At 41.4% G+C, this 18327-nt stretch overlaps 1 protein-coding gene across 1 annotated transcript in view; it reads right to left on the reverse strand.

Moving 5' to 3' along the window:
* Nucleotides 1–4726: 4726 nt before the first annotated feature.
* Nucleotides 4727–18327, reverse strand: part of FBLN1 (fibulin 1) — a 60282-nt gene continuing 46681 nt past the window's right edge. The window contains exon 15 of the mRNA XM_010153923.1: nt 4727–5878. Coding sequence (XP_010152225.1) covers nt 5739–5878 — 140 coding nt within the window. The 3' untranslated portion in view covers nt 4727–5738. The remainder of the gene's footprint in view (nt 5879–18327) is intronic.

Genomic DNA, 18327 nt, shown 5'->3' on the forward strand with positions numbered 1-18327 from the left:
TCACGTGGAAGTAAGCTAATTCCTTTCTTAAAAGCCTGATAGTGTTACTGACTGTCTCTTACAGGGAACCTGTGAACTATTTATTGCCAATGTGCAAGTTGAGGTTGTTTCAGCAACCTATAAACACAGTTGCTCTGACTCGCCTGGTCTCTCATGATTTACTCCGCATATTTTCCTTGCTCTTAAATTTCTCCATTACCAATCACATATATTTATCCATAATGGCAGCTGGGAGGGTACCAAGTCCTGTCAGAGCCCTGAACTCACTAACATGCTCTGATTAGCATGGCCAATGGACATTCTCTGCAACCCTCCCCTGCAGTTGCTTCCCCCCGCTCCCTCTCAGGGCTTGGACACCGGTGCTCTAGGCCAGCTCTGATGGGGAGTAGCTGGGTGATGCTGAGCTGGTCACTATGGAGAAAGCGGGGTGAGAAAGGGCTGCCAGAGGCCTTATCTGGGGCCTGCACACATCCATTTGGGAGATTCAACGGGGCCCTCAGCCTTGGTCCTTGCCCGAGCTGTGCTGCATGTGTGTTGTGCCCAACTGTGTCAACCATGGCCAACTGTCACCAGTCCTCCTCATGGCCTGGACTTGGCCTTGGCAGTTCCAGCAGCAGCAGTGTGGGATTTTCTAGGCCAGGCTTTAATATCTTGGACTCAACTGGCTAGTAAATGCATCAAGCTGTCAACTAAGATTACTGTTTTGTTCAAAATCTGGCAGCATATTTAACAGGGCCAGTACCAAGCATGTAACCCTTACTTATAATGAAATCAATTTTTACCCAACTGCCTCTAAACTTGGAATTTAACAGGAAAAAATCTCTGGATGAGCTTCCGCTGGCTCATCTGTTAATAGCAATTATTCTTGATGGGCTAGACTTTGTTGCAATTTCATGGGAAGTTTGGAATATAAACAACATTAAAATGGCTCTGATGTAACATACCTGCAAAGCGAACTGACCCTTTGTTTAACTTCCATGAAGGAGTACCTCCTGGGAAAGCCTATCCCACAGACAGCATCCCTGGGGTGGGTTTCTTGTCCAGTTGTGTTAGTGATCTCACAAGTGTCAGGAACACAAGATGGGAGATGAGCCATCAAGCTCAGATGGGTAAGATAAAGGCAACATGGTCATGACATGAACGTTTTCTTCATTCCAGCAGGTGTGAATTGCTCCTCAGGCATCTTGTTCTGAAGAGCCTACCTAGCAAGCTACACCTAATACATACATATACACAATATTATTATGCAATATGGATTAACGCCACCACAGAATACAGAAAAGTCATGTGTCAGTATCCCTGTAAAAGCCCTTTAGGGAATAATAAATGCCAGCTGTTGAAACACTGCAAGAGAATCACTAGAGGTTATTGTTCACAGAAAATGGTTCTACGAGTCCATGCTCTTTTTTCCTGGCATCTACTATTTTCTGCATCAATAACATTTTCACAAACAGACCAAACGTCCAATTACTCATCTAAAAAAATAAAGGTAGCAAGATCACATTCGCTGATGAGCCGGAGCTGTTGTCTGCTTAGTGGAACAAACAGCATATTTAAGCATCCTCTGACACTTGCCGTCAGAAGCGGTCTTTGCAGCGGTACCTACATACCAGCTCATACAAGGCAGTTGGTGTTGAACTGGTGGCTTTGTGCCACTCTTCAGAATTAGATATTAAATAATAATTACATTCACTTCAGTTACCAGTATGCATGGTTTTAACCGGATTGAAATAGGGGCTGCAATCCACATAAACTTGTTAATTCAACTACAGATCATTACAAAGAGTTACTGTACTTAATCTGGGAAGTGTCTCTATTTTGATTCCTTTATACCGCATGGATGTAAGAACACAACTGCATGGACCCAGCTTCCATAAAAAGTGCAGTCTGTCATGTGCTGGTGATGCTGGTGTACCTGGGCCATGCTTTTCACTATACCCTGTGTTGCAGCAGGCAGGAGATTTCATCAGGGCCACGCTCACAGCACTGACGGATTGCGCGTGTTCAGGCACAGAAGCAGTCATAAACCGGATGGGCAAAGTGGATGCTATATTTTCACGGACTAAACTCAGGTGTAGTGTGATTTTGGCATCGAGACAGGGACACAGTAATGCTGCATGAGCTCAAAATAATGGATGTATTCGCAGTGCTGACAAGCAATTTGCTATGTTGGAGAACTACAGTCACCAGTGGCTTCCAAGAGTTACTGTACACTGTAGTTAGGACAGCTACCCTGGAAAGGCACACCGTGTTTCTCTCCAAATCATGAAATAACTCTTTTCATCACTGCGCAAGCTTATCCAGCCATCATACGTGGAATGTACTGATGTGAACACTGTTGTGAAACTTGTTTGTTCTTCACCGCTGTTGTCCTTGGCTGTCGTGCCCTCCTTCTAAAGCTATGCTAGGATTACACACACTATGCTATTTTGCCTTCTCTATCTGCTAATAAATTACAGATCCATCAGGAAGTGATTTTTAAACTGAAGAAGTAGAAAGAAGATCCATCTTTCAGAAAATGAATGTGAAATATTCATGGTTTCTTAGTCATTATTTCATTTATTTGAATAAGGCTAAGGCTATGGCCCTGATGACTCTGAACCATTTACATACACTGAATGCTGAATCAAGCAAACTGTCCTAATCCAACTAGAAATGACTCCGAGACAATTTTTCCTGCCATGAATTAGACGCAGTTCCTGTAGCACACAAGCAGTCTACCCATCTATGCAGGATGCCTGACTTTTTGCCAGAACAACCTGAGACCTGCTGGTCCTCCTGTCAGGAATCTGGCTAACACCTGTGAGCCTTTGTGCCTTTCAGTGATTTATGCCTCTACATATTCATCTAGTTTCAAGTAAGATAGTTGATCAGGTGATTTGATCCTATGTAGTATCTGTAATTGTGTGTTAGTATTACTCAATCTTTTAATGGTGTGCGATTGTTTTTTGAAGGCACATGGTATCATTCTGTGTATGACTGAGCAGATGACCCTTAAAAAGCAGACTAATAAGCACTCAGCAGTCTATACTTGTTCTCACTGTTTTCTTCTAGTTGCTCATTTACTTGTGATTCTCTTTCCCCACAATTAAAATTATTTGAACTTAGATCTAATCACAAAATCACAGAATGGTTTGGGTTGGAAGGGACCTTAAAGACCATCCAGTTCCAACCCCCCTGCCATGGGCAGGGACACCTTCCACTAGACCAGGTTGCTCCAAGCCTCATCCAGCCTGGCCTTGAAAACATCCAGGGAAATCAACCCAAAGGGAGCACCACAAAAGAAAAGCCCTCAAAGTGAGTGGATCTCAGTGACAATTTCACAAGCATGTTCTCCCACTTGAATGGTGAATTTAACGATTCGCCAATAAAAATTGCAAATAGTTTTACTTTGTCCCATTTGCAAGAAAAGAAACTTTGCCGTCACAGGTTTGGATGGGAGAAATATTTAATCTTTCCTATCATTACTAATCATCTAGTTTTTCTGTCCTGATCTACTAGAAGTCAAGACACATCAGAGTGACCATGGCACTAAGCACTCTTCAACTTTATTCCACACAAAACATAAAATCATCACCTGGATCAATGTGCTCATATGACATCAGCATTACTTAAGCTGCTTGCAATTTTCAAAGATTATTTGCGACACTGTAGGAAAACAGTTTTCCAGGAAGTGGTGGTAATCCTTCTTCTATCCTATTTTTACTCAAAAATGCAGAAAGAAGAAAGGGAGGTGTCTGTGTCTGTGGTGGGGTGTGGTTTCTCCTTTACAGAAAGGAGCAGTTTGTATATCAGTTTGTTCAACAGTTTGATCCTAAAATTAGATTTCTGGTGTCCCAAAGTTCTTCCCACTGCAACTAAATACTACTTACAGAGGAACTAAAGGATCAAAAATTACAGTCTAGAAAATAAGGTGGAAACAGTTTTTGTATTTTCAGTGCTACGGCTACCTACTTTTCCTACATTGGCAAGAAAAAGAACTTGACATTATCAGGAGTCTTTCATCCTTCTTTTCTTGGACTCTGTTAGCCTAATAAAACATGATATTTTCCAATCTAAATCAAAATTACATAGGCTAGTAATTTCTGAAGTCAATAGTATCTCTTGTAATCTGGAGTTTTCCGAAATCTCCATCAGTTAGTTGAATGATGATGGTCACCTGCTACAAATCTATCTGCGTCACATCATTTCTTTACAGGAATGTGGTATCTATTTACTGAAATCCTAAGGACTGTAGAGGTAGCTGCTGACAACACTGAATGCATTTTAAGATGATGGTATTCTAAAAAAATACGTATGGGGTCGGCGGTATCCTTTAGTCAAATTTTATTTAGGAGAATGTGTTATCGTAAAATCTGAATTTAAGGAGTAAGAATGCCGCAGGCAGAGAATGGAATGAAGAATGCTGTATGTATGTGGTAAAGCTGGTCTGGTCTTTTATTTGCAATGGATCAGAGAGGATGATCTTTGTGTCTCTCATTCAAAGATCATTCAGCTCAATGGAGAGATTCCCTTAAGTTTCAGGGGCTTTTGTGTGCAAGGAAGAGACAAATGCCTAGCACCAATACTGACCTATGAAATAGCGGACTCTTCTGAGTGAGGAATGTGTATATATACATATAATTAATTTGCTTACGGGAGGTATACGATACCATTTTTCTAGTAAGCAGAAACCATAGCATACTTCTGAGTATTTCCCATCTGACTTTGTTTACTTCCTCATATCTTAACAAATATGACAAACTGAAACATGGAGCTATTTATTTTCTGCATTGTAATAAAACAGATCGCTACTTTGATGTCCAGAAAATACATTAAACATTCATTTATTTGTGAGACTTTCATTATATTATTACATATGCCTTGGTTTGGTGCATAGGAAGTGTAACAGTTTAACATGCTAATTGTATTACCAATTTTAAAAAGGCATGGAGCTTTTACTCTATAGGAGATACAGGTCTGAGTTTCCCAAGCTGTTGGGAAACATTGCTGAGTATAGATGAGACTGGAATTTAAGCAATATGCTTTATCATTTCAACAGGTTAATTTCAATGAGAGGTATTTAATTAGAATCAAACATAATCAAATAATAAGTACAAAAAAAAAGTATTCTTTAATATGTGCAATAGTTTGTTAGTCTCTTACTACTTCTAATTCCTTTTGCACTTCCTCTTGTAGCTGTAGCTGAATGGTGCTTTTTAAAACTCTAGGCTAAACTTTTCAGAAATTATTAGCAATTATGGGTGCCTACTCAAGGTTATCCTACTAGGGCCCAAAAGCGACATTTTCAGACAATCTGACTCCTTCAAGGGAGTTAATATTGAGGGGAAATTACTAATCCTTACCAAACTTCTTCCATCCAAAGATACCATATATTCATCCCAATGAACTCTGATATCTCTTTTGTTCCACATCCTCAGTCGCTCTGGTTATCTGGCCACGGAGCAGTAGTTGAGATCTGCCTAAACATTTAGAAATGTCTTAAATCTCAGTAGGCAGCTGAGCACTTTTACACACTACTTATTTATACATACAACTACATCAGGCTCACTTAATTTGCTCCACCCTATGTCTAATCAACGTAATAACTCGTTATTTCTCTTAACCTATAAACCAAATATTTAAAAATAAAACAAAAAACACCACTATTGGGTTTTACAAACAAGTATATGACATAATAGTTTGTGGTAATGATTTAGGTTGGAGCAGCTTGCTTGTCTGGGATTTTAAACGCTCTCTCAGAACCAGTACTCGGAGACAAAGATGTGAACATTGACAATGTTACGATGAGATACCACTCCACCCATGACGTAGTTCATCTCCAGCTTCAGGATGGCATGGAAAGGTCCAACAATGGGCCTCACCTGACGAACTACACCTGTTGGGATAGAAATAGGTTGCTGAGATTATAGGAGAATCAGATGGGTTTGGATGAGCTACACTCTATTTTCAGTATAGCTGATGGAAAGTTAGGTTATCTACTGGATCTGTAAACAGCTGGCAAGAAAGCTTTTAAAATAAGAATAAATATAACTTTTGAATCAAAATACCTTGAAGAAGATCTAGAAAGAGCAATAAAATGCTGCCAATGGCAGAGAAACTATAATCTGAAATCAGTAAAATTTTGGGGTTTTTTAACCTTTTATTCAGAGAGACAATTTCTGCAAGCAGTCAGTGACACTGCTTTTGAAGTAGGATGTAGGGAGACTTTCCCTTGGCAAGCTAGCACACACATTGCCCTGAGGAGCACATGAGCACACACACCAGGAAAGCCCTGCAATTTCTGGTACTGTGTTGAAAACTGCATTTCATTTGGAACAGTAGAAATTATTTGTAATGCAGCAGTAAAATCAACACTTTACCTGTAAACATGTGATGACATTAATATGTAAATTGTGTGCCACATCATGGATGGACAACCCCACTGGAAGCAATAGGAATAAAAGCAGGGGAGTTTAATGAGGAAAGGGGGATTATCACTGCATCTGTTCCTGTGTCACTCCTCACATGGATGGTGTCCATTCCCTCACCAGCATCAGGGCTTGATAATGAAGAAGGAAGCGGCAAGGGAGAAGCAAGCTGTGTCTTTTAGGGCTCTAGTCCTTTGGTTTCCTTTACACAGAGGAGCCCCAATGCTGAGGTGCAGCAGGACGAGGACTGTTGGGGGCTGACAGTGGTGGGGTCCTCAGGGGCAGGGCTTCTGCAGACAGGGCTTGTCCCACCACCCCAGCCCAGCAACAGCGCAGGCCAGGGGGCAGCCAGGTTCAACCAAGAGCCCAGATCACCGGGCAAGTTCATGGCAATGATGCTGGGCCAAAGTCAAACTGTGAAGGCAATGTGTGGGTCAGGGTCCAGAGGGTGGATGTCCGTCACCCTCCCAGAGCACCTACTGGCAGCAGATATGGCGATACCATTTTAAAGCTGACTCCTCTGAGAGCTTCAATCAGCTCTGACGAGGAGTCTATTCCCAACAGATATTTGTTGGGGCTTCTTGGCTAAAGCATCTTCCCAATCTTTTAACAAATTCAGTGTCTCAACACTGAATCTCATACCCACCACCCCCAAAATACTGTCAGAGCAAGTGGCTTTCTTCAGAAATGTCCTCTTTCCAAGTTTTGCACACTGAAAGTTCCTCTTCAGATTTACTAAAGTCTAGCTTGTGGTAGGATCTGATGATGTCTTCCTCTTTTATCTCCACTTTCAATGTATCAGCTGTTCCTGCCCTGAAGATGTGATGGCAGATCCCTCACCGCACAGGCCTGTCTAGCCCACCTGTGTGACTCAATGAGGCTGGAGAGCGAGGTGCTCAGTGCTGGTCCTGGTCCTGTGAGCAGGACCTTGCACTGGGACACCTGCGTCACTATCGCAGGCAAAGGCCGGGAGGTCATGTCATGTCACAGGATTGCCTAGCACAGCTCTCCACGACAGACGGTCTCTATTTTGTTTGGACTCACTTCCTAGATTATCTCCCTGTAAGAAGAATGCAGCTGGGTGAAGAGGCCTCTGGAAGGAGAAGGGATGCTCCTTCCCTTGGGCAGCAACTGAATCTGCCCAAGGGAGAGAGACAACCAGATTACAGGGTAGATCAGAGGAAGCAGCAGCAAGGCTTTAGCCAGGCAGCAATTTACATCACAGCCAGGAAGCGAGACTGCAGAGAGGAGCATGGTTCAAGAAAACCTATGGCTGTGATGGAGCTGGAGACCAGCCCTCCTCCAGCACTGCTCAGGCAGGGACTGAAGCTAAAATTGGGCTCCTGGCCTCTGGGCAAGGTGTGGGAGAGGACCCCGGGGAAGCCCATCTGGGCCATGAGGTATTATCAGTGCCGTAACATGATGTGGCTAAATACAATTGTGTTACAGCTTCAGACCTACACAAAAGAAAGTCAAGAGGAGCTTTGCCATTGTCCTCAGAGGCTCAAAAGCAGATCGTAAACATGTTCTCACTTCATGGTTATTTTTTAGGTCTGGTGTGACAGAGCAGAGAGCTACCAAACAGCTCTCATCTGAAAGGACGTATCCAAAAGGTCAAAATCACGTGAACCCACGGTCAGCCATCAGGCACAGGACTCTGGTGGAGACTCCCCTCCTTAAACACCTCCTTTTGACAACTGACTTATCCGACAGGGCATTTGATTCAGAAGGAAAAATGCAGTTTAAGAAAGGGTTATTTAAGATGTAGTCCTTCTGCATGCTGGGGGTCATGTTTCACAAGCAGGCAGCACACCAGCGCCTTCCCGGAGTCCCAGCCGAACTCCTACAGCAGTCCCCTATGATCACATTGGCTTGAGATCTGATGGGAGAGATAAACGTTTGCTTATGCAGGCTGTCACCACCTTTTTCTACGGCAGCGATGACTTTACAGTTTTGTCCTGTTTAAATACTAACTAATATCTTCAACATGCAGTAAAATTGCAATCTTTTCACCATATTCACTTTGCTTGCCATATTTGATGAATACACTTTTTAAGCCTCCTTTCCTCTACAATTTACATGTACATACATACATATATATATTATATATTACTTTTCTCTAGTTTTCTTGGCTACTCTCCTACATGTTATAAAAATGACTGGCTTGGCAGATGATATATTGAAAACTAAAAGCCTTGCTAAAATTGCCCTCCCTTTAGGGCAGCATTTAAAGCATTTTGCTAACAACGCATCACATTATTGCAGGCACTGCTTTAACTGACAACCACAAAAACACACAGCATTAGAATCACTCAGTACTGGTAAGCTGCTTAACCCACGCTGTTAGGGGCTCATGCAGTGATCACCAAGCCTCAGATGGCAAAAGTTGCTGTTTCCATTCAGCAATATTTTTATAGTGCTCTACTCTCATAGAGTCTCCTCTAGTCTAGAAATGGGATGGCAAATTTTTTCTGACATGATGCAATTCTACTCAAGACAGTTTATGCCACAGTATGGCATCTATCCGTGCATCACTGACGTAGCATTCAAAGCAATTATTAACTTTCTCATTCTTCTTTGGATGCATTCTATGAATAGGCAGAAAAAGTGGAACATTTCTTTTCAACTGCAATCCATGTGGCAGTACTTTTCCACACAGTTCTCTTGCTGCAGTTTTAAAATCAAGCCTAATAATGGCCTGAGAAGCGAATGGTGTTAAAACAGCTAGATTGAAGCAAGAAATTGAAGGAACGTAGAAGGAAACACAATACTCTCACAGTATTTACTTATTTACCCAGTCTGTTGAGCTAGTGTCCTAGTTGGTCCTGAAATGACCACCAGTGCCAAGAACTATTTCCCTTCCTGCCTATTAAATAAATAGGATGATGCAGTCAGATGAGTTTGCACTACAGCATGTCTGTAAGAAGGTAGTCATTCTGAATGGGCAGAGGAAAAAAAAAAAGAGTAAAAGAAAAGCCTGAAGTGTTCTACTGAACAAAAACATGCAACAGGTTTTCAGCTCTTGGCAGATTTACTCATTGAGAGTTTTCCAAATTTTTTGGTGAAAAGTGCTAAAATGGAAAACTTGAATCTTTTTCTCCACCAAACTCAAGGACAAATGTTTGTGGAAACCATGCAATAGCAAAGCCACCCAGAGCCTGCAACCTGGCTAACATGCTTACCCAGTTCCCAGTGATCCTGCTGCAGTGGTCCTAGGACTTGTCTCAGAAAGGCTGTTGAAGGCTACCTGCTGTGATGTGTCACTGCCTTTTGCTGCTACCTGTGCCTAATTCTCTAATGTCTTTTCCCGTCAGGTACGAGGGAGGCACAGCTATTCCCGAGCAAGGCCAGCAGTACCTTGTGCCTACTCTCACAAACAGATGTCTAAAGACAATGTGACAAGATGTCACAAGACAGATGTCACAAGACAGATGTCACAAGACAATGACTACTCTCACAAAACAGATGTCTTGTGACTCAGGCCTGGTAAACATAATTCACATATATGACTCAATTAATCAGTCAATATCTCAAGAGTATTTAGAACAGGACACATCTGAAGATGCCATGTGTGATAAATCTGGATGTTTTGAAGTGATATGGATTTACCAGTTACTGCAACATTTGCATAAACATGTTGTTCCACTATGCCTTTTGGCAGACTAATGCTGGGTCCAGATTTGTGGTCTGGCACCCTTCAGCATTTATAGCTGAATATTAAGTATAAAACCATACTTTATAGTAATAGGAAGGTTACAATTTTTAAATGTACTGGAAAGTCATGAAATGTAGAAGTTAAGCAGCTGCTTTTTGATCTCTTTTTCATCAGTCTAAATTCAAAATATCTAGATGGAGCCACTCAGATTTGACATGGGGATAACTGCAGGTTGGGACTTCGTCCTGGATCACTGTAGCAGTACCCACTGTACTGTGAGTCACTGTCTGTAGGATGCCTGGAGAACAATGGTGTTGCTTGTGAAATGACCTGAAAACAGAGTACACTCAAATGCCACCATCAGCTGGTCCCCTCTGGGACTAAAGCTGCAGACTCTACAGTTGTAAATGGGATGAGTTTATTTAAGCAAGTTCACTCAAATCCTTTTCCAACAAAATCAGATTTTAGCTAGGTTAGCATTTTGCACAAAAAGAGCTGGGAGACTATTCATCTGTATTATAACAGGGTGAATCACTGATAATAAATGAACAAGGAGATCCACACTGCTGCTGAATCTCATGTGCCAGGGAACCTCGAGCATCTGATTTCTGTCTACAGGCACATCTATACAAGCAAGTGCTGTTACCCTCCAGTCTGATGTGCTGCTGCTCCTGTTTATACTCTTCCATTCATAATCTGTGACCCAAATGCAGACTCAACCTACAAAAACCTGTGTCACAGGCCAGGCAGACTCCTTTCCATCAGCTTACCTTTGGTTTTGCTTTTTTGTTAACTGAGCAGAGATGTTATTACACGTCCCAAATCTGCTTGGGTATCTTCATGGTTTGCTGACCTCCTTTTAGAGAACAATGATAAGACGTCTTTTTCTTGCACACTTTGCCCTTATTGTAAACAGGATCTATGCCAACCCTTTCCATCTGCTGATCTGTGTAAGCAAACAGCCTTGGCTTGAGAGGCAGTAAGTTTTTCGATGTCACAGTTATTTCTGCATTGATAATCTGACCATGGCCCAGAACCTTTAAAGCTCTGTACTTAATAGTGGTCTGCTTTCTTGCCCTGTTTCTTCTTCTTTCATGTTTCATATTTCCATTTGGTGTAAGGTAAGAGTATGTCACCATGTGTAGTGAAGACATTAACCTAAATAGTATATAAGACTTATTTTTAAGTGAGTATAATGACAGTAACCAACAATCTAAAAGCCACTGTCACTGGATTACTGAGGCTTTTCTAATCAAAGAAGATGGGATAAATAAGACAGCAAGGTTAATATAGTTAATCTTCCTAAGCCTTTCAGCAGAATTCCTGTTATTGTAATCAGATGCCACAGGTATTCCTTGGCTTGTCTATACCTCTTTAAGATATCATTATATTTCTCTGCTTTGAAATATGTTAGACCCTCAGGCAATTCGCCTCTGTTTCTGGTTTCTGCCTGTATTTTTGCATTAGGCAGCTGATTTGCTAAGAACTTTGAACTTAGGAGAAACACTGCTGTTTTGTTACCACATTAACCCATTCTGGATGACAAGTCCCTGCATTAACATTTTGACTTCAGAAATCCAGACTCCTGATTCTGACTTCTGTGCTAAGCTTACTGCCCAGTAAACCAAAGGACCTCTTTAAAATACTTACCAAAAAGAAAAAAATAATAATTTTTTTTTTCCACTGCTAACCACAAAATCTTCAGCAATTACACTTGCAATGAATCTCTGTCATTGTGCTCCTTACACCTCTTGCTGAACACTGCATTTGCATTTTCTCTAGAGAAAGTTCCCCTGACAGGGATCTCCACGGTTTGCCAGAAAGCAAAGCAGAACCAAAGCAGCGTGTTTTCATACCATCGCTAGAAAAGGCTGTTTTGAGTTGGTAAAGAGGATGCATTATGTTACGTTTTCTGTTGCAGAGGTGAAGGTGAATATTTAAATCTGTACCATCATAAGAACATGGTACAGACATAAGTTGCACCCATTCCTCAAAAAGAAAGCATGAGATAACCTGAACTTTTAAGGACCCCCACAGAATCAAGCAGTGTTAGTGGAGGAGGCAAGGAGTCGGAGGCTGAAGGGAGAGGCAACAGGGAGCCCTGATTACTGGGGAGCTGTATCTGATGACTGATGGAAGAGGGGATGAGCTGAAGTAAAACTCATCTTGCCTTACCTGCATATGCATACGTAGGTATATGTATTTGTGTATATATAAACAATCCAAACTACTGACAACTCAAAAGTTGCTCTTCCAAATAACCTGTGGGCTATGCTCAGGAAAATACAGCAAACACAGTTATCAAATATGTGATCAATTCCCTCAACTGCATTTCAAGCTTGGTGTTAAGTAACAAGCACAAGAGCCCTTTTCCTCTTACCACCTTCCCATCTTTTCCCCTGTAGGGTTAGAGCTATATTGTTCAGTTTCAGTCATCACATACCAAAGGATAGTAACAAAACTACCTTTTTTTTTTCCTTTAAGCTTTGTGATCACAGAAAACACACAGTCTCCTTTCCGTGATTCTTTTCAGATGGCAAATTAACAAAGTGACGTGGCTTTTTACTATCAGTTGAATCCAACAGTATTGCCTCTTTTTCATTAGTGCAAAAGACTTCACACTTGACATTCTAGGCAGGTAGTAACTTAGCCAGTTTTTCTGGGAAGAAACAATTTATTTTGAAAAATTCGTTAATTTTTTTTTTACATTGTTTAATTGTATGATCTGTGGTCAGCTAGACACTGACCACAAACTCACTGAACTGGGGGTGGACAGTGAGGACTTACTGAGAGAGCATGAAGTGGTGGAAAGAAGAATAATTTACTTCTCTGAATCATTGATCAAGAGTTAACATATGAATCTGGTCCTGAATAGAACAAAACACATCATTTTATTCATTCACAGAACTATTTTAAATTAAACACTCTGTAAAAAGTATCTGGAATAGTAAGAATAGAATATAAATTTGAAATACAAAAGGCAGACAAACAAATCTGAGCACATCTGTTTGTTCACTTTTCCTTCAAAATAAGCACACACTGCTATTAATATTTTGTGTGTGTGTTTGGATCCTGGCCATGCATTATGAAAAGTAACTTCCACAAATCAGAAACTAATAGGACAACTGAAAATTAGTCTTCATTCACTCTACTGCAAGTGGAACTGCTGACCATATAAAAAAAAAGAATATTTTGCATGAGTCAGAGTCAACAGCAACTTGGTATATGAAGTATGATATGAACTATTGTGTGGAATACGGCTCCATAAGAATGTCAGTATCAGCTCCATTGTAAAACACCTTCATAGATTGCAGAGTGTCTAAGGGATGAGGAAAGCTAAAGAATCTCCTAGGATCTTCCTGGCAATTCTTATATGTGATGATGTTTCTTTGCCCCTGATACACAGCCTGTTTCACGGGCTGCCAAGCTCTGAGGTCCCCAGGCAAATGTTAATCAAGTACAAGCCAACAAGGTGGGCAGGACAGCAGGGTCAAAAAGCTGAGCAGGGTAGGAGGTGTAACAGGTGAGAGGCAGGAACACATGCTAGGGCTGAAAAACATGTAGCTTGTTCATGCAGAATGTATGACCTTTTGTTAGCAATACACTAATTTCTATTCCTTGTAAGATAACTAAAATGCCATGTGAGATGTATAAGACCCCAAACAAATAGTTTTTTCTATTAAATTTCCTAGTTCTCAGGCTATGTGTGTACAGGTCTGATTGTAAGCGAAAGCTAAAGTCCAACACAACATGCTAGTCATGCTAAGAGATAGTGCCGTCTGTTTTCAGATTGAACTTTCGGGATGAGCTGTTAGTGACACCTACAAGAGGGAATTTCAGTGACACACAAAAAACCACCTTCTAATTTTTCTTCTAGCCATTTTCCTTGTGCTTTAAATGGATACTTGGAACATTAAATGATTAATTTGGAAAAATTCAAGTACCAGAGAATGTGGTGACAGCTGTGGAGCTGGAGCCTTAACTCCACTATAACTCAGGTAATTTATTGGTCTTTATATTAACTTCCAAATAATATCAGCCTGTGTTCTTAAGTCCTACATTTGGCTGTTCCTGGAGCTCTGTTTCCCCACAAAAGACACTTTCATCCTTTTTACAGCCTTGTCAGAGAGTAGTCCTAGCTGCCACAACACAAGAGTAACTACCCTTCCTTAAGCAATGGATCTTTGGGAATCACAAAAATAGCCTTTAACTAGCCTGCTAGTCTGTTTCGGGCCGCTGGTATGTATGATTATGAACAAAGGATGGACACAGGCTCTCCCCTGATGTTAGCAAACTTCTTTAATCCCATGTGGACATTGCAGTAACAAAGCTGAGAGGTTATCATCTCAGCCTCATGGAACCTAAAGCCATTGCACAGCTATCATAAAGAAAAGTAGCCCAAAACACCGGCACACTAGCAGTAATGTATGGTGAACAACTTTTTTTGTAGGGGAAAAGCATGTTTATGAGTTTCCCTTAAGCAATACAAGAAGACTGATCTCCTCATGTTAATGCAAGATCCTGGACTGTAATTTCAAGTTTGCTCTTCTCCTCAAGGCCTCTGGCTTTATACTGCTGGCCAAGATTTTCAAAATTAAGATTAAACATCTCAGATGCATCAGTGTTACTTAAGAGCCTAGTCATAGTTTCAAAAAAGATGTTCAGGCAATTAGGAAGTTTAGGACTATGGAAGTTATTGTTGCAGTGGCTATTTTAAAAGGCAAAGTGGATAGGATCATTCCAGAAATGAGCTAGAGAAAAAAAAATCCAGCCACGAATAAATGCTTCCTTGGATCAAACCATAGACAACAAGTTGCAGGTTAGGCTTGAATACCAGACTATCTCAATCTACAACATGTAAATACAGATCCATAGCGTGCAGCCAAAACTATATAGCCAAATTGGTTTTGGCTCTTTAGACCTTACCTCAAACAAGTCATGTTAAGATTTGTAAGAAAAAAGTTGTTTCTTATTCAGTATTCATTACAAATATATGAAGTTCATCTATAAGGTTGAAAAATAATTCTTACCTGGTCACAAACAGAAAATACATATTTTAGGCTATTTGATCCCCCCTTTTTTTTTTTTCTGTAAAAAGCTTTGGAGCTCTATATATGTTAAAGTTTAATTAAATTCCTTTCCTAAGGACTGTTCTTTATTACAAAAGGTTATGCCAAAATAATGGGTTTCAGTGCTTAAATTGTTCTGCCAACATAGTTACTAAAGTACTTACTGACCTATACCATGCCATGTAAGAAGGGAAATTAATCAACTGTTGGGTAGGGTAATTGCTCAATGTTTCCTAATGCTTCAAACACTGCACATTAGGGAATGTCTTACTGCATTTGGTAGAGTGAAAGCTGCAAATTTTTTCCTTTTGTAGCAATCCAGTCCTGTCATGTTTTCAACATCACCACAATCCAGAATGTGAATTACAGAATAATTGAGGCAGCAGCAACTCTGACCACTATCTACACAACCCTTGCTCAAAGCAGAGCCACCTAGAGCGTGTACTCTGGGCTGTGTTCAGTCTGAGTTTGAGTATCTCTTAAGGATGGAGATTCCACAGCTCTAGGCAACCTGTTCCAGTGTTCAACCACCTTTACAGTAAAAAAAAGAAGTTTTTTCATACCTTTAAATTGAATGCCCTTTATCTCTCTTTGTACCTATTGACTCTTGTCCTTTATACACCACTGAAAAGAGTGTGTCACTGTCTTCTTTACTCCCTCTCATCACATTCATCAGATTCCCCCTCAGTCTCCTCTTCTCCAGGTTGAACAGTCTAAGCTCTCTCAGCCTCTCCTAACATGACGGATGCTCCAGTGCCTTACTCATCCTCATCACCGTCTTCTGAATTTTCCCCACTATGTCCATGTCTTTCTTGTACCAGGAAGCCCAGAACTGGACACAGCACTCCAGTGGTGACCTCACCAGTACTGAGTAAAGGGGCAGGATGACCTCCTTCAGCCTGCTGGCAACACTCTTCCTAACACAGCCCATTGGCTGCTTTTGGCACAAGGGCACGTCATTGGCTCATGATCAACTTGGTATCCACCAGGATCCCCAAGTCTTTCTCTGCAGATCTGCTTTCTAGGTGGTAAGTCCCCAGAGTGTACTGGTATATAGGGTTATTGCTCCCTTGGGGCAGGAATTTGCATTTTCCTTTGCTGAACTTCATTAAGATCCTGTCAGCCCATTACTCCAGACTGTTGAGGTCCCTCTGAATGGCAGTACGACCCTCTGGTGTATCAGCCACTCATTATGTTTTTGGTTCCTCTTCAAACCTGTTAAGGTGCACTCTGTACTGGTTTTAGTCAGGAGAGAGTTGATTTTCTTCACAGTAACTGATAGGAGGCTGGTTTCGATTTGCCCTAAGAATACTTCTGATAAGGTGTGTTTTAGTTGGTGCTAAGGAGTGCTTGAACCAATTCAAGGACTTTTTCAGCTTCTGATACTGCACCTGTGTTCCCAAACTCCTCACGACAAGCAGTGGACACACACACACACACAGAGTTCAGACAGCCAACCCAAACTAACCAAAGGAATATTTCATTCCATAGCAAGTCATGCTCAGTATATAAGCTGGGGGTGGGCCAGGGGGCCATAACCTATTAGCTCATTTGTTTGCACATTAGCTTGTTTGTTTTTCTTGCTTGTTCATTTGTGAGTTGGTGGGTCGGTTGGCTTTCCCAGTCGTGCTGTTGCTCGTGGGACTCACTTATACTCTGCTGCCATCGTTCGCGGGCTCTCTGGCTCTTGGACTCTCTGGCCCTGACTCTCACTACTCGGGATCTGGATGTGCATTAGTTGGTGGATGGTGAGCAGTGGTATCATATGATTTATTTTCTATTATTTGAATTAATTATTATTAGTAGTATTGTTAATATTATTAGTAACACAATTTTATTAATTTTTATATCAATTATCAAATTGTTCTTATCTCAATCTCCAAGCTTCTTTGTCTTTTCCTCTGATTGTCCTCCTCCACTGGAGGAGAGGGGGAGGTGGGCAAGCAGCTGTGTGGTACTTGATTGCTAGCTGAGGTTAAACCACGACACTGTCCCATCATCCAGGCCATTAATGAAGCAATTTTCCCCAGTACTGATCCTTCAGATACAGCTGTGCTGCTGATCACAACCCTTGATGCAGGCAGTTCCACCATTTTTCAATCTACCTCACTCTCCACCTATCTAGCCTGCATTTCCTCAGATTACCTCTGAGGGTATTAAGGCAGTGTTGAAAGCCTTAAAGCAACATCCACTCTTATCTGCTAATCCAGTCATCTGTTTGTAGAAGGCAGTCAGGTTGGTCAGCTATGATTCCCCCTTCCTAAATCCTTGCTGACTACTCCCAGGCACCTCATCCTTAATATGTCTGGAAATAGTTCCCAGGTGGATTTGCTCCATCACCTTTCCACGGACTGGGGTGAGGCTGACGAGCCTGTAGTTCCCTAGATTCTCCTCCTTGGCCTTCTTGAAGATTGTAGTGACATTTGCCTTCTTCCAGTCCAGAGGAACTTCTGATCACCACAGCCATTCAAAGATAATTGAGAGTGGCCTCACAATGACATTGACCAGCTCCCTCATCATTTGTTGGAGTTTGGTTACATGTTCCCTATCTTGATCCTCCTCCATCGAGGGTGAGTAGTTCTTGCTTCAGACCTTCCTATTGCTCTAAGGGCCACAGCACTCCTGAAGGCCACTCATATCAGTAAAGAATGAGGCAAACAAGACATTGAATACTTCAGCTTTGTCACCAGACCTCCTGTCCCATTCAGAGTCACACCCACATTTTTCCTAGTCTTCCTTTTGCTGCCAATGTACTTGTAGAAGCCCTTCTTGATGACCTTCACATCAGTGGGCTGGGGCTCTGTAGGCATTCTCACAGGCATTATATTCCTACAGTCCTCTCTAGTTCATGACTGCGCCTAAAGGCACAATCTAGCTGTCAAACTGCAGGCATTTCCCAGACCACCAGATGTCTGCTGACTTCAGAAAGTTAATGTACACCTTAGATTCCTCCATCTCTCAAAAGCCAAATAGTCCTTTTCTCCTTTTTTTTTTTGTGAAAACTATATTTCTCTCAATTATTTCTGACAATAACAATGTAGGCTCCTGCTATGTGGTGCTCTATAGTTCCTGTTTTATTAATAAGTGGCTGCTCTTTGGAAAATGAAATATTTCTTGGTATTCATCACTGTAAGCATCAAATCATATACAGAAAAACAGCTCTGAAGATATCATTAATCCTTGAGCTGCCACA

This window comes from Eurypyga helias, unplaced genomic scaffold (assembly GCF_000690775.1).
Source record: "Eurypyga helias isolate BGI_N326 unplaced genomic scaffold, ASM69077v1 scaffold9986, whole genome shotgun sequence".
NCBI classification, from domain to species: domain Eukaryota; kingdom Metazoa; phylum Chordata; class Aves; order Eurypygiformes; family Eurypygidae; genus Eurypyga; species Eurypyga helias.